General features: G+C 44.7%; 1 protein-coding gene across 1 annotated transcript in view; it reads right to left on the bottom strand.

Annotated features, from left to right (window-relative positions):
• The window catches only part of grm6a (glutamate receptor, metabotropic 6a), a 38,324-nt gene that overhangs the window by 3,852 nt on the left and 17,305 nt on the right, over positions 1–17,167 (bottom strand). The window contains exons 3-11 of the mRNA XM_041857078.2: positions 13,823–14,039; positions 11,800–11,935; positions 10,223–10,377; positions 9,720–9,860; positions 9,392–9,592; positions 7,395–7,534; positions 4,909–5,532; positions 3,007–3,318; positions 1,950–2,191 (exon numbers count right to left, since the gene is read on the bottom strand). Coding sequence (XP_041713012.1) covers positions 1,950–2,191; positions 3,007–3,318; positions 4,909–5,532; positions 7,395–7,534; positions 9,392–9,592; positions 9,720–9,860; positions 10,223–10,377; positions 11,800–11,935; positions 13,823–14,039 — 2,168 coding nt within the window. The remainder of the gene's footprint in view (positions 1–1,949; positions 2,192–3,006; positions 3,319–4,908; positions 5,533–7,394; positions 7,535–9,391; positions 9,593–9,719; positions 9,861–10,222; positions 10,378–11,799; positions 11,936–13,822; positions 14,040–17,167) is intronic.

The following is a 17,167-nucleotide window of genomic DNA, read 5'->3' as shown; positions in this document are numbered from 1 at the left end:
TGAGAGACCTACTGTGTTCTGTCTGGCTCGATAGCCAATGGGGAGACCTACTGTGTTCTGTCTGGCTCGATAGCCAATGGGAGACCTACTGTGTTCTGTCTGGCTCGATAGCCAATGGGAGACCTACTGTGTTCTGTCTGGCTCGATAGCCAATGAGAGACCTACTGTGTTCTGTCTGGCTCGATAGCCAATGGGAGACCTACTGTGTTCTGTCTGGCTCGATAGCCAATGGGAGACCTACTGTGTTCTGTCTGGCTCGACAGCCAATGGGAGACCTACTGTGTTCTGTCTGGCTCGATAGCCAATGAGAGACCTACTGTGTTCTGTCTGGCTCGATAGCCAATGGGAGACCTACTGTGTTCTGTCTGGCTCGATAGCCAATGGGAGACCTACTGTGTTCTGTCTGGCTCGATAGCCAATGGGAGACCTACTGTGTTCTGTCTGGCTCGACAGCCAATGGGAGACCTACTGTGTTCTGTCTGGCTCGATAGCCAATGGGAGACCTACTGTGTTCTGTCTGGCTCGACAGCCAATGGGAGACCTACTGTGTTCTGTCTGGCTCGATAGCCAATGGGAGACCTACTGTGTTCTGTCTGGCTCGACAGCCAATGAGAGACCTACTGTGTTCTGTCTGGCTCGACAGCCAATGAGAGACCTACTGTGTTCTGTCTGGCTCGATAGCCAATGAGAGACCTACTGTGTTCTGTCTGGCTCGATAGCCAATGAGAGACCTACTGTGTTCTGTCTGGCTCGATAGCCAATGAGAGACCTACTGTGTTCTGTCTGGCTCGATAGCCAATGAGAGACCTACTGTGTTCTGTCTGGCTCGATAGCCAATGAGAGACCTACTGTGTTCTGTCTGGCTCGATAGCCAATGAGAGACCTACTGTGTTCTCTCTGGCTCGATAGCCAATGAGAGACCTACTGTGTTCTGTCTGGCTCGATAGCCAATGAGAGACCTACTGTGTTCTGTCTGGCTCGATAGCCAATGAGAGACCTACTGTGTTCTGTCTGGCTCGATAGCCAATGAGAGACCTACTGTGTTCTGTCTGGCTCGATAGCCAATGAGAGACCTACTGTGTTCTGTCTGGCTCAACCGCCAATGAGAGACCTACTGTGTTCTGTCTGGCTCGACAGCCAATGAGAGACCTACTGTGTTCTGTCTGGCTCGATAGCCAATGAGAGACCTACTGTGTTCTGTCTGGCTCAACCGCCAATGAGAGACCTACTGTGTTCTGGCTGGCTCGACAGCCAATGAGAGACCTACTGTGTTCTGTCTGGCTCGACAGCCAATGAGAGACCTACTGTGTTCTGTCTGGCTCGATAGCCAATGAGAGACCTACTGTGTTCTGTCTGGCTCGATAGCCAATGAGAGACCTACTGTGTTCTGTCTGGCTCGATAGCCAATGAGAGACCTACTGTGTTCTGTCTGGCTCGATAGCCAATGAGAGCTACTGTGTTCTCTCTGGCTCGACAGCCAATGAGAGACCTACTGTGTTCTGTCTGGCTCAACCGCCAATGGGAGACCTACTGTGTTCTGTCTGGCTCAACCGCCAATGGGAGACCTACTGTGTTCTGTCTGGCTCGACAGCCAATGAGAGACCTACTGTGTTCTGTCTGGCTCAACTGCCAATGGGAGACCTACTGTGTTCTGTCTGGCTCGACAGCCAATGAGAGACCTATTGTGTTCTGTCTGGCTCGACAGCCAATGAGAGACCTACTGTGTTCTGTCTGGCTCAACCGCCAATGGGAGACCTACTGTGTTCTGTCTGGCTCAACCGCCAATGGGAGACCTACTGTGTTCTTTCTGGCTCGACAGCCAATGAGAGACCTACTGTGTTCTGTCTGGCTCAACCGCCAATGGGAGACCTACTGTGTTCTGTCTGGCTCGACAGCCAATGAGAGACCTACTGTGTTCTGTCTGGCTCGACAGCCAATGGGAGACCTACTGTGTTCTGTCTGGCTCGATCTTGTTCTGCGTCTCTCCGTTCTGCTTGTCGTTGGACTTCTGGGAGAGCCGAGTAGACATGGTGGCTGCCTGCACCACGGCTTTGAAGCTGCGCTTCCTCTTCTGTACGTTCTGCTCTGGGTGGAAGATGATGACATAGACCTTGGGTATGTAGAGCATCCCCAGAGACACAGAGGCACTCAGGCTCATGGAGACTGTCAGCGTGGTGGTCTGGATGAACATCTAGATTAGAAGAGGAACACAGAGAAGGGTCAGAGACACAGATATAGAGACTCCATATTCACATGGTAACACATGAAACCTGGACACATAGTAGATTAACGACAAACGAGACCATGGAATGTGATCCTAGCTGTTCTATTTCAGGGTAGGGTTTAATGTATCTTCCCCCGGGGAATAATTTATCTGAGTTTCTGAGTAATTCCTGATTTTCACACACATGAACAAAATAATATTTTTTTCCCCCTCCTTTCTTTTAATTAATTGTCTTTTGTGGGAGGCCACCTGGCCACTAGGTGGTAATACATACTAATGCAATAATTCCTAATTCCCATCGCACAGATTTATTAAGAGGGTTAAAACATTGTTCCCCGGTCTCCCACACACTTCCCTTATCTTCCTGCTACCACAATAAAATTCCCCCAAAGCATGCTGTTGGTAAGAGCAGCCTTTGTCTGTGTGTCATGGTGTGTCGTCGTATGATAAAAAGGAACAAAGCGTTCCTGGCGTTTCATCCCCCTCCATGTCTTTCCTCATGCCCATATCAAAGGCTGCCTACAAATAAATACTGTCTGCTTTGGAACTTCAAAATGTTATCAAGAGCTGGGCAGGTTGTTTCCCAATGTAATGCTCTCATTTAGACAATGGTTCATTTTGCATAATTTCAGAGTGAAGAACAGGGTAAGAAAGTGAGCGTGAGAAATACCTCCTGCGAAATACTTTTTCTACAGAGCAATTTCTATCATATTAAATAATGCAAAACAGCCCATTTCAAAAAGCTACAGTTACATCAGTATCATGTCACGGTAGAATCTCACCTTCTCCGTGGACTGTGCCGTGCCAAAAAAGATGGGCACGAAAGCCAGCCAGACAATGCATGTGGTGTACATGGTGAAGCCGATGGGCTTGGCCTCGTTGAAGGTCTCCGGCACCCCTCTGCTCTTGACTGCGTAGACAGTGCAGGTCACCATGAGGACAATGCTGTAGCTCAGGCAGCAGATTAGCGACAGGTCGGACATGTCACACTTGAGGACCCCCCGGGCCATCTCCGGGTTGGGAGGCCTCTGCTCCTCGTAGTCTATGATGGTATGGGGTGGTACCACAGCAAACCAGACAAACACCCCTAGCAGCTTCATAAACACACATACATAAACACATAGAGACCCACACTATGAATCAGGCCACTCAAATGAATATACGGTTTATCTGTTCTGCATGTCTATAATTTGATGTATCATTTGATCGCAATTACACCAAAGAGTATACTTTTACATTCAAATCTCAACAACATATATTCTTCTTCTATAAAAGTTATTTTGAGGTGTGAGTGGGGGACAGAGGAGAAAGATAGAGAGAGAGAGAGAGAGAGAGAGAGCAAGAGGGAGAGAGAGAGAGAGGGTGAGAGAGAGAAAGAGAGAGAGAGAGAGAGAGAGAGAGGGAGAGAGAGAGAGAGAGAGTGAGCGAGAGAGAGGGAGAGGGGGGAAGAGAGCAAGAGAGAGCAGATGTGTCCTGTCAGACTGAGTGGTTAAGTGGCTACTCATTCATCTGTTATGTTATGCTGCTGAGAGAGAGAGAGAGAGAGAGAGAGAGAGAGAGAGAGAGAGAGAGAGAGAGAGAGAGAGAGAGAGAGAGAGAGAGAGAGAGAGAGAGAGAGAGAGACACCAAGGCCTTGCTGCTGAGAGAGAGAAGCCAAGGCCTTGCTGCTGAGATAGAGAGAGAAGCCAAGGCCTTGCTGCTGAGATAGAGAGAGAAGCCAAGGCCTTGCTGCTGAGAGAGAGAGAGAGAGAGATGCCAAGGCCTTGCTGCTGAGAGAGAGAGAGATGCCAAAGCCTTGCTGCTGAGAGAGAAATGCCAAAGCCTTGATGCTGAGAGAGAGAGAGAGAGAGATGCCAAAGCCTTGCAGTTGTCAATCGGAGGCAGGCAAGCAGGCAACTTTCATAATCTGGCCTTGCTCAGCCTGACGTTCCCACTGACTAATTCACTATATGGTGGCACTAAGCTCAAACAACAAATGCTTTAGGAGGCTCCTCTATGCGATTAATAATATCAGACATGCTGAAGCAATAGTGTGTAAAGCAGTGACCCTAGACAATGTACTGTTTTCAATTAGATCAATTATATTTTACCTGCAGGCCACCTGCAGAACATCAACACCTGCTCTTCTTGGTATTACATGTTTTAGAGTAATTTTCTAAATACCCCTGGCCGACTTCTATGATGAACAAGCTGAGTTGATAAGCACTCACCTTGATGAGGTTTATCAGTTTGCATTCAAATCAATCACTATGTTGGCATAAAATCATCATCTTTTCCCATTATCGCCTTAATGCAAAAATACATGTATTTAATATATCTCACAAAGTTTATCTTGATTGACAGGTTAATTACTGAACTTTTCTAATTCTGGATCGGACATTTTCTTCTTTTTCTTCTTCATAATGAATTTACTACTACAGTACACGCATAAATCAATATCTATCCAAAAGAGACCTTGATGTTGTAGCTTAAACAGCATCAGAGGTTATACGTATGTAACATCACCATATTCGAAACACACTACCACTACATAGTAATCAACACCAGTACGTGAAAGACCTTGATGTTGAAGCTTGATGAGCACATAGGGCTAGTGCTACAGCGAGAGCAAGCAGACAAATCAAATCAATACACCAGGGAAACCAACTAGCATTGCCTCGCTCTGAGCCTGCCCTGAACCTCACCTGTACAGACATGAGGATGAACGTGATGGCCAGCTGAGAGGTGGGGCTGATGAACTTGGGTGGCGACACAGACTTCTTGCCCTGCTCAAAGATGCGGTAGATGCGGTTGGTCTTGGTGAGCATGGCGGAGTAGGTGATGGCCATGCCCAGGCCCAGCAGCAGCCGGCGGAAGGCACACACCACGGCGCCTGGCTCTGCGATCATGAGGAAAGTGATGAGGTAGATGAGAAAGATGCCTGTGAGGAGGACGTAGCTGAGCTCCCGGCCAGAGGCGCGGACGATGGGAGTGTCATTGAAGCGGATGAAGGTGATGACCACAAAGGAGGTGGCCAGGATACCCAGGATGGCCAGGAACACAGGGATGATGGCCCAGGGGGAGTGCCACTCCAGCTTGATGATGGGCGTGGACCAGCAGCTCGTCCGGTTAGGCGTGGGGCGCATGTCGAAGGGGCAGGTCTCACAGTTAATCTCATCCAGCTGGTACTGGTAGCCGTCACACAGCTCACAGTGCCAGCAGCAGGGCACACCCTTCACCATCTTCTTCCTCTCTCCAGGGTTACAGGGGAAACTGCATACCGAGTCAGGGATCTGACGGTCCCCACCTGACCACTGCATCTCCTCCACCTACAGTAGAGAGAGAGAGAGAGAGAGAGAGAGCGAGAGCGAGAGAGAGAGAGAGAGAGAGAGAGAGAGAGAGAGAGAGAGAGAGAGAGAGAGAGACAGAGAGCAGGACAGTATGAGTGCTGACTTAATAGGTGCTGTAAATGTAGTTACAAATATACAGTTGAAGTCGGAAGTTTACATACACTTAGGTTGGGGTCATTAAAACTCGTTTTTCAACCACTCCACAAATTGCTTGTTAACAAACTATAGTTTCGGCAAGTCGGTTAGGACATCTACTTTGTGCATGACACAAGTAATTTTTCCAACAATTGTTTACAGACAGATTATTTCACTTATAATTCACTGTATCACAATTCCAGTGGGTCAGAAGTTTACATACACTAAGTTGACTGTGCCTTTAAACAGCTTGGAAAACTCCAGAAAATGATGTCATGGCTTTAGAAGCTTCTGATAGGCTAACTGACATAATTTGAGTCAATTGGAGATGTACCTGTAGATGTATTTCAAGGCCTACCTTCAGACTCAGTGCCTCTTTGCTTGACATCATGGGAAAATCAAAAGAAATCAGCCAAGACCTCAGAAAAAAAAATTGGAGACCTCCACAAGTCTGGTTCATCCTTGGGAGCAATTTCCAAACACCTGAAGGTACCACGTTCATCTGTACAAACAATAGTACGCAAGTATATACACCATGGGACCACGCAGCTGTCATACCGCTCAGGAAGGAGACGTGTTCTGTCTCCTAGAGATGAACGTACTTTGGTGCGAAAAGTGCAAATCAGCAAAGGACCTTGTGAAGATGCTGGAGGAAACAGGTACAAAAGTATCCATATCCACAGTAAAACGAGTCCTATATCGAGATAACCTGAAAGGCCACTCATCAAGGAAGAAGCCACTGCTCCAAAACCGCCATAAAAAAGCCAGACTACGGTTTGCAACTGCACATGGGGACAAAGATCGTACTTTTTGGAGAAATGTCCTCTGGTCTGATTAAACAAAAATATAACTGTTTGGCCATAATGACCATCGTTATGTTTGGAGGAAAAAGGGGAATGCTTGCAAGCCGAAGAACACCATCCCAACCGTGAAGCACGGGGGTGGCAGCATCATGCTGTGGGGGTGCTTTGCTGCAGGAGGGACTGGTGCACTTCACAAAATAGATGGCATCATGAGGAAGGAAAATTATGTGGATATATTGAAGCAACATCTCAAGACATCAGTCAGGAAGTTAAAGCTGGGTCGCAAATGGGTCTTCCAAATGGACAATGACCCCAAGCATGCTTCCAAAGTTGTGGCAAAATGGCTTAAGGACAAAAAAGTCAAGGTATTGGAGTGGCCATCACAAAGCCCTGACCTCAATCCTATAGAAAATGTGTGGGCAGAACTGAAAAAGCGTGTGCGAGCAAGGAGGCCTACATACCTGACTCAGTTACACCAGCTCTGTCAGGAGGAATGGGCCAAAATTCACCCAACTTATTGTGGGAAGCTTGTGGAAGGCTACCCGAAACGTTTGACCCAAGTTAAACAATTTAAAGGCAATGCTACCAAATACTAATTGAGTGTATGTAAACTTCTGACCCACTGGGAATGTGATGAAGTAAATAAAAGCTGAAATAAATCATTCTCTCTACTATTATTCTGACATTTCACATTCATAAAATAAAGTGGTGATCCTAACTGACCTAAGATAGGGAATTTTTACTAGGATTAAATGTCAGGAATTGTGAAAAACTGAGTTTAAATGTATTTGGCTAAGGTGTATGTAAACTTCCGACTTCAACTGTATATTTATTCTCACAAATCATCATCATGTAACAAAATGCGCAGACAATGTAATTGTCCTTAAATATTAGTTGCGTTACATTGAGTCGCAGATTGTTGGTCCATTGACCTATGACTCTGTATCCAGGAATGGTAGTGTTTGACATCTGGTACTGGAAGATATCATAACGTCCTGGTGCATCTCCATTCTCATTGAATAGAACTCCTGTCCCTGCGCTGCCTGTATGAAAACACAAGAGAAGACTAGTGAGACAAACCAGCAACATCAATCATATTGAGGGAAATAACATATTTACCGTTAGTAATGCTGAAATCGCTGAATAGTAATTAAGATCAATTTATTCTATGAAATATAAATGCATAATGCACGTGAAAATCTGTGTCAATGGGAAGATCCAGCATTATCTGATCACTGATACATGACAACATTGCCTCCAAACAAGTCCATCTGTCATAAATAGTAAGTAGGGAACACACTATCGTCATCCTTTCAAGAAGATTGTATTGTCTTTTACTGTGAAACAGCTAAACACACCGTTTTGGTCCACAAAGAGATGACTGGAGAAGGGTCTCAGTAACGTCAAAGTGATTAATATAGAATTCGAGGGAAGTAAGTTCTTAGTGGATATACAACAGGAGGTTATGATGTAAAAATGTGACTTGAGTGATTGTGAAGCATGTCCATTTGATTTTAAGGCTTTAGTTCAACCAAGGTTTGCATGCTTGGTCCTTTCAACGTATTGAGCATAGACCAGAACCAAAGTAGAAGAGGCTTTATGCAACATAACTCCTAAACCAAGGTAGAAGACAGGCTTTATGCAACAGAAATACTAAACCAAAGTAGAAGAGGCTTTATGCAACAGAACTCCTAAACCAAGGTAGAAAACAGGCTTTATGCAACAGAAATCCTAAAAAACTTTGTGCATATTCCTATGAGCTTTTTACAGTCCTGTACTTCAACCCAACCAGCTGTTACATATGTATTATTCATTCATACACTTTCCTTCCCTCAAATACCACACAGAGACACATTTCCTTTCATTTTCTAAACAAGGACAAAATAAAAACAGATGGATTTTGACTTGCATAAAGGACAATCACTGATTTTGGTTAATCAAAGGAGGGCAAATTAAAAAACGTGATTAGCAAATCAATTGTTGCATTAGCCAAGGTCTTTTATCTTCAATGGATGAGCAGCTGTTTCATTTGCATTAGTTAGCTGAACTGTACAGCACCTTCTGACCATTAGCGAACCATTTTCAGTAAATGCAGATGTGGTTCTCCTCTTCCTTAAAGATAAAGGCAGCCTCATTTGAAATGCCTGCATGGAAATAAGGACTTAGCAGGTTCTCTGCCGTAATGCATATTGCTTGTTCGGTAGGTCCCTTCAGGCATTCCCTTCACAAAGTGTTTTCAGACAACAGAGACACTGGCACAGAGGGGCAGTCTAAATGGGAATGTTTTTCATTGAAAGCTTCCCTCCCACCAAAGCAACACATGATAAAAACGGTCTGTTCTGAGATGAGAAGCCCAGGGAGGGACAGCGGGGAGGAAAGGGGGATTGTGTGCCTGGAGAATGGTGGTGGGATTGGGGACTGACAGTGGCTTAAAGATATGTATTCTTAGAACCACGGCACAGCACGCTAGCACGGAGGAGAAGGATGGCCAGCTAGCATGGAGGAGAAGGATGGCAAGCTAGCATGGAGGAGAAGGATGGCCAGCTAGCATGGAGGAGTAGGATAGCCAGCTAGCATGGAGGAGAAGGATGGCCAGCTAGCATGGAGGAGAAGGATGGCCAGCTAGCATGGAGGAGAAGGATGGCCAGCTAGCATGGAGGAGAAGGATGGCCAGCTAGCATGGAGGAGAAGAATGGCCAGCTAGCATAGAGGAGAAGGATGGCCAGCTAGCATGGAGGAGAAGGATGGCCAGCTAGCATGGAGGAGAAGGATGGCCAACTAGCATGGAGGAGAAGGATGGCCACAGTGTTTCACCATCAGACAACTCCACCAGCCAGTCAGCCAGTCAGCCAGCTGAAAATAAACATCTGCTGTGTCAGTAAGGCACAATAATAACCCACCGTTAAAGTTCACAGAACGAATATAGTTGAGCAGCATCCGGCCCTCCACGGGATCCATCTTATCACAGACGCCCATGGCGCCGGGGCACAGGTCCAGGTGCATGCTGTGTAAGGCATGGGCCATGGCATAGACCGCATCGATCACAAACTGCACCTTTCCCTCCTGCTCATAGGGAGTGTCACGACTTATCCTCTCCTCTCCTGTCACATGGATAGAGAGAGGGGGGAGGGGTAGAGAGGGAGAGAAAGTTACACTATTGCCAGTGTCCTCCTATCGCTATAAAATAGAGTAACCAACGTTGATGTTTAGTCAATGCTATGTTCTTACCTGTACACTTTTTCTTTTCGCTGTCTATTTTGATGCCTGGCCTTGTCAGTTTACACCTGAAATCGTCCTCCCAGAACTCAGCGAACCAAATGTTTCTACGGTTGTTCTCTAAAGATCTGGAGGTGAAGTACTGGTCGAAGCCTAAGCCATGGAAACCAAACATCCAGTCAAAGGATTAGTGAACTGGCAAACAGTGGCATCTTATCCCAGTGATCAACCACCATGCAATGATACACAGGCTCTAGGGCTCTAGGGAGGGTTGTTGGATTGGGATGTAGGGTTGTTGGATTGTGATGTAGGGTTGTTGGATTGTGATGTAGGGTTGTTGGATTGGGATGTAGGGTTGTTGGATTGGGATGTAGGGTTGTTGAATTTGAATGTAGGATTGTTGGATTGTGATGTAGGGTTGTTGAATTGTGATGTAGGGTTGTTGAATTGGGATGTAGGGTTGTTGAATTGGGATGTAGGGTTGTTGAATTGGGATGTAGGGTTGTTGGGGATACCTTCAATAGAGGCTCTCTTGGGTAGAATGGTGACAGCTCCCTCAGCCACGTCCTCCTGGTCTAGAATAGGGGAGCTCTTGGCACCCCAGCTGTCAGAACCTACAAACAGGAAGTGACCTGTGAGGTTGGCCCTCTTCGCTGCCTCCAGAACCCGTCTACACACACACAAGGGAGAAAATGGAGTGGGTTAAACTCTAGTCTAGGGCACAGTAGCCTAGACTATAGCAATCAGAGACAGGCTTTCCTGTTTTTCACATTCAAATTTCATACAAGATGTATGCCAAGGGTTCTTTGCGTGCTACAATAATAAGCAACCAAGTATCTTAGGTGAGAATAGAATCAACAGTAGTGGAGGCTTAATCTTATCGTACAAAGGAAATTAAATATATTTACACAAATCTTTAGGCAATTTACATAATGCCACCTGACAACTCCATATTCCATATGGTGTGCTGATATATGTTTAACGACTGACAGGGAGACATGACTGCTTCCAGGCAAGTAGATGGAATCAATCAGATGGATTGGCTGCCAACACACCATATGGCCTCCTGTAGCTCAGTTGGTAGAGCATGACGCTTGCAACGCCAGGGTTGTGGGTTCGATTACTACGGGGGGCCAGTATGAAAAATGTATGCACTCACTAACTGAAAGTCGCTCTGGATAAGAGCGTCTGCTAAATGTCTAAAAATGTTGTTTTTTTTAAATATGGAGGAGAAGATGTTAGACCACAACATATAGTACACATGTGACCTCCATCCTATAGTATCGTGCAATCTGAATGAAATAGGCAGGACTTGTGTTGAAAAACGTTACACATGGAAATCCTACAGAAACATGGTTGGAAAAGAGACTAACGAGTGCTTTCCAAGAGAGTCTGATTCTGTTATACTGTATGTGAACAGAGGGTTAAATACAACACACTTGAATAGTTGTGTTAACCATGCAGAATGGTAAGAGCAGTGGTAAAAAAAACATCAGTCATTGAATACATTAACTCATGCAATTGTGTCCTTGTAAACCATGGTCATTTAAAAGAAAGGGACCACTGATCCTGTTTGACATCTATTCCATAATTTTCGAATATCCTTTTTCTGGTTCAGTGGTAACCTGCATTTACCTTATATTTAAATCGGATAATACAATCTATGTTTCTATTTATGTACGCGCGACAGGACAGTGGTCATTTTTCATCCTTGAAGATATATGGTCCAATTACAACACACAAGGGTACTACACATATATTCACATTAAGTTAATCTCCTTTTCCACCCAAGCTTGAATCAACTGAACCCATAGTTTGCATCAGTTCAGGCATGAAACAGACATGTCTCTCACTCAACCAATGCAGATTCCATTTGAGCTCCACAGACATTTCATCCTCAGGTACCACATACATTTCTTTTTTTTTTAATCCCCCTCCTTAAATACCTAATAGAATACTTCTAGACAGTATTCCATTCATACTTCTGAGCCTCATTCATATGTAGACTGCATTCTAATTACGGTGAACCATCACTGTAGAGAGGAGAATCTAACATGCTGTTCTCAAACGGCGTAACTTCTCTATCACTTACTTGATGTCATCCTCATTTGCAAAGATGATGACCCCCCGGGCATTGGAAGTTTCCATCAGCCTTTTAATGATCTTGTCAAACTCTCCCGGCTTCGGCTCCCGTGGGATCTTAAGAGACTGTGCGATGCACAGACCTCCTTCAGAGAGAGAGAAGACATGGACATTGATGTTGATACTGAACAAACGAAAATGAAATATGAATGAGAATAAAACATGACGGCTACCAGCAATAATCCATATTTGTGTTCTCAGAGATGTCATTATTAAATGATGACGGCCACAGCAGGAACATGCAGACTTCAGAATGGCTGTTTTCAGCTACAGCAGTCTATACATGTATTATGATGGACAGCTGACTTACGTTAACAGATTATACAGTGGGGAAAAAAGTATTTAGTCAGCCACCAATTGTGCAAGTTCTCCCACTTAAAAAGATGAGAGAGGCCTGTAATTGTCATCATAGGTACACGTCAACTATGACAGACAAAATGAGAAAAAAAAATCCAGAAAATCACATTGTAGGATTTTTAATGAATTTATTTGCAAATGATGGTGGAAAATAAGTATTTGGTCAATAACAAAAGTTTCTCAATACATTGTTATATACCCTTTGTTGGCAATGACACAGGTCAAACGTTTTCTGTAAGTCTTCACAAGGTTTTCACACACTGTTGCTGGTATTTTGGCCCATTCCTCCATGCAGATCTCCTCTAGAGCAGTGATGTTTTGGGGCTGTCGCTGGGCAACACAGACTTTCAACTCCCTCCAAAGATTTTCTATGGGGTTAAGATCTGGAGACTGGCTAGGCCACTCCAGGACCTTGAAATGCTTCTTACGAAGCCACTCCTTCGTTGCCTGGGCGGTGTGTTTGGGATCATTGTCATGCTGAAAGACCCAGCCACGTTTCTTCTTCAATGCCCTTGCTGATGGAAGGAGGTTTTCACTCAAAATCTCACGATACATGGCCCCATTCATTCTTTCCTTTACACGGATCAGTCGTCCTGGTCCCTTTGCAGAAAAACAGCCCCAAAGCATGATGTTTCCACCCCCCATGCTTCACAGTAGGTATGGTGTTCTTTGGATGCAACTCAGCATTCTTTGTCCTCCAAACACGACGAGTTGAGTTTTTACCAAAAGTTCTATTTTGGTTTCATCTGACCATATGACATTCTCCCAATCCTCTTCTGGATCATCCAAATGCACTCTAGCAAACTTCAGACGGGCCTGGACATGTACTGGCTTAAGCAGGGGGGACACGTCTGGCACTGCAGGATTTGAGTCCCTGGCGGCGTAGTGTGTTACTGATGGTAGGCTTTGTTACTTTGGTCCCAGCTCTCTGCAGGTCATTCACTAGGTCCCCCCGTGTGGTTCTGGGATTTTTGCTCACCGTTCTTTTGATCATTTTGACCCCACGGGGTGAGATCTTGCGTGGAGCCCCAGATCAAGGGAGATTATCAGTGGTCTTGTATGTCTTCCATTTCCTAATAATTGCTCCCACAGTTGATTTCTTCAAACCAAGCTGCTTACCTATTGCAGATTCAGTCTTCCCAGCCTGGTGCAGGTCTACAATTTTGTTTCTGATGTCCTTTGACAGCTCTTTGGTCTTGGCCATAGTGGAGTTTGGAGTGTGACTGTTTGAGGTTGTGGACAGGTGTCTTTTATACTGATAACAAGTTCAAACAGGTGCCATTAATACAGGTAACGAGTGGAGGACAGAGGAGCCTCTTAAAGAAGAAGTTACAGGTCTGTGAGAGCCAGAAATCTTGCTTGTTTGTAGGTGACCAAATACTTATTTCCCACCATAATTTGCAAATAAATTCATTACAAATCCTACAATGTGATTTTCTGGAGAAAAAAAATCTCAATTTGTCTGTCATAGTTGACGTGTACCTATGATGAAAATTACAGGCCTCTCTCATCTTTTTAAGTGGGAGAACTTGCACAATTGGTGGCTGACTAAATACTTTTTTCCCCCACTGTATATATTGTACCAGGAGGAGAGGAGAGGAGCTTGTTGACTGTACCTGCCTCTCGAGAGATCTGCTGGAAGGAATCAACTCCGCTCTCCCCATAGCTTCCCTCTGATGCCAGTGTAGACACATAGTTCCAACCCATTGCCTTGACTATGTCCACCATAGCCTGGGCCTGGTACGAGTCAGGAGGGACCACACGCGAGAAGAAGTCGTAGCGGTTATTGTCACTTAACTCTGGGGCTGTGGAGGCATAGCTGATCTGGGGAATCTGAACAGAGAACATGGTAAACCAGTAAACTTCCTCTTTATAATTCATCTGTACAGCTGTTCATCTTACAGCCAGTAAGAGCAGATTTTATCTGCATCAACTCTTTTTATGTGCAGTGAGGTTCATAAATGTCTAATAAGATATACATATATGTAGTATATAAAGTATATCTGGATGGCATTTCCCGGTTTTATTGCAAACATACGACAGTCCCAAGCCAATGCCTTCTATCAGGATATCAATCTGATAGAACGGTGGCTGTCAATGCACAAATTGACACTGTGCTTATTTCCCAAAGCTCTCTGCTTGTATAATGGTCTTAACGTCATGGTCACTCATTCCAGTGTTGTCTTAGGCATTTATAAAGATATATTTTTCATAGTCAGGTTTAGACAGATGTAAAGAGAAAAGGAGAGAAAACATTGGACAGATTATCTGGTTTGGATCAGAGGCTTTTTTAGTCCAATGAAGTTAAGCACACGGGGACAGAGACAGAGATCAAGAGGCGGAGGTGCTGTTTCTCAGCTTTACACCACACAAGATATTTAATACTGACCATCTGCCGCTTAGCATTCAAAGTCTGACCATGTGCCGCTTAGCCTGCATTTAAAATCTCAACTCATTCTACACATTTACACACAATGTGTGTGTGTGTGTGTGTGTGTGTGCCATGCCCTATCCAAAGTAAAGAAATATTAACACTAGGAACAATTGCAAGTGTATTACGTTTAACAATTAAAGGCTATGTTGGTAAGAACCAATCATATTAATTAATTAATTCCTTAATGATTTCACATGGGATCAGCCCAGCCCATGGATGAAATACTGGCGGACCAACCAGACAGAGAATTTCACTCTCGTTCAGCTGAGGGGACCCCAATCCAAATCCAATATTTTAATCACCATAATGGTTTCTATCTCTATTATATTGTTGTTGCTTTGTGACTGTGAAAGCAGACTATCTGTATCTACACTGAACAAAAATATAAACGCAACATGTCAAATTTTCCATACGCACAAAAAGCTTATTTGTCTCAAATGTTGTGCACAAATATGTTTACATCCCTGTTAGTGAGCATTTCTCCTTTGCCAAGATAATCCATCCACCTGACAGGTGTGGCAAATCAAGAAGCTGATTAAACAGCATGATTATTACACAGGTGCACCTTGTGCTGGGGACAATAAAAGGGCACTTTTGTCACACAACACAATGCCACAGATGTCTCAGATTTTGAGGGAACGTGCAATTGGCATGCTGACTGCAGGAATGTCCACCACAGCTGTTGCCAGAGAATTGAATGCTATTTCTTCTACCATAAGCTACTTCCAACATCGTTTTAGAGAATTTGGCAGTACGTCCAAACGGCCTCACAACCACAGACCATGCGTATGGCATTGTGTGGGCGAGCGGTTTGCTGATGTCAGTGTTGTGAACAGATTGCCCCATGCTGGTGGTGGGGTTATGGTATGGGCAGACACAAGCTACGGACAACGAACACAATTGCATTTTATCGATGGCAATTTGAATGCACAGAGGTACCGTGACGAGATCCTGAGGCCCATTGTAATGCCATTCATCCGCCGTCATCACCTCATGTTTCAGCATGATAATGCATGGCCCCATGTCGCAAGGATCTGTACACAATTCCTGGAAGCTGAAAAATGTCCAGTTCTTCCATGGCCTGTATACTCACCACCCATTGAGCATGTTTGGGATGCTCTGGATCGACGTGTGCGACAGCGTCTTCCAGTTCCCACCAATATCCAGCAACTTCGCACAGCCATTGAAGAGGAGTGGGACAACATTCCTGTCTGTCTGTCCCCCGTCTGTTTGTCTGTCCCTGTCTGTCTGTCTGTCTGTCTGTCTGTCTGTCTATGAGACAGTTAAATGAATAAAACAAACATGTGTGCTTCCAGCAGAGGTAATGTGGAGTTCAAGTGATGCTCCCAACCTAATGAAAGGTAATGTGGATTTCAAGTGATGCTCCCAACCTAATGAGAGGTAATGTGGAGTTCAAGTAATGCTCCCAACCTAATGAGAGGTAATGTGGAGTTCAAGTGATGCTGCCAACCTAATGAAAGGTAATGTGGATTTCAAGTGATGCTCCCAACCTAATGAGAGGTAATGTGGAGTTCAAGTAATGCTCCCAACCTAATGAGAGGTAATGTGGAGTTCAAGTGATGCTCCCAACCTAATGAGAGGTAATGTGGATTTCAAGTGATGCTCCCAACCTAATGAGAGGTAATGTGGAGTTCAAGTGATGCTCCCAACCTAAAGTATTATCATGAGGAAAATAATGTTATGATAATAATTTACACTGAACAACCTATTACAGCTTCAGCAGACAACTCAAATAGTCCCCTATGTGCAGACTACAGATAGTGGTTATGCTTTCAGATTCAATAGAAAGAACACCATTATTTGTGACAACCCTCCCCTCCATCATCATTTGACATCTAGCTGGAATTAAATTGCTCTCTGGATATTACATTGTTGGGTTTTTCTGAATTGGGAGGCTCCTTACATTCCTATCTGAAGATAAAATCCAGCTGCTCATGATTTTTAAATGGAATAAAGCTCTATTTAAAGAAGAGGAACCGAGTCAGGAGCCATGTATGATTTAGTGTTTTTTCTCTGAGGAAGAGGTTGAGTGGCCCAAAGCGTGAGGAGTCACCACAGATGGGGGAAAGTCTACTGTACACTACCTTTCACTCAAACCCCCTCCCTGGAGACCGGCCAACTGGGCCAGCCCTGATAGACAACGGCACTATTCGTAAACACACTGAACAGGTACAGTATGCATAAGAGCATCTGAACTCCCGAGTCCGACTCCCTCATGGGTATTGCGTGACATTTGTTCATGGTTATGCACTCGAAGACACTGCTAGGCATACTGATCATCCTGAAGGAAATGCTCATGTTTATTGAAGAGAAGAGTGAGTCATTGAACATCGAAGACAAAATACAACTTGATCGCAGCACTCATAAACGTGCTAAAACCTTATCCCAAGTAGCGATGGCTTACTCTCCACAGATATCTTCACTCGTCACGGGCCATTTATAGTTGAGTAAATTCCACAGTTAAAACGCGTCCCACAGTTCTTCCCAATTTGCTTAATTCCCTAAA

Source organism: Coregonus clupeaformis, chromosome 30 (genome assembly GCF_020615455.1).
Source record: "Coregonus clupeaformis isolate EN_2021a chromosome 30, ASM2061545v1, whole genome shotgun sequence".
In the NCBI taxonomy this organism is placed as follows: Eukaryota; Metazoa; Chordata; class Actinopteri; order Salmoniformes; family Salmonidae; genus Coregonus; species Coregonus clupeaformis.
The sequence above is the reverse complement of the archived record's forward strand: the minus strand, read 5'-3'. Positions and strand labels throughout refer to the sequence as shown.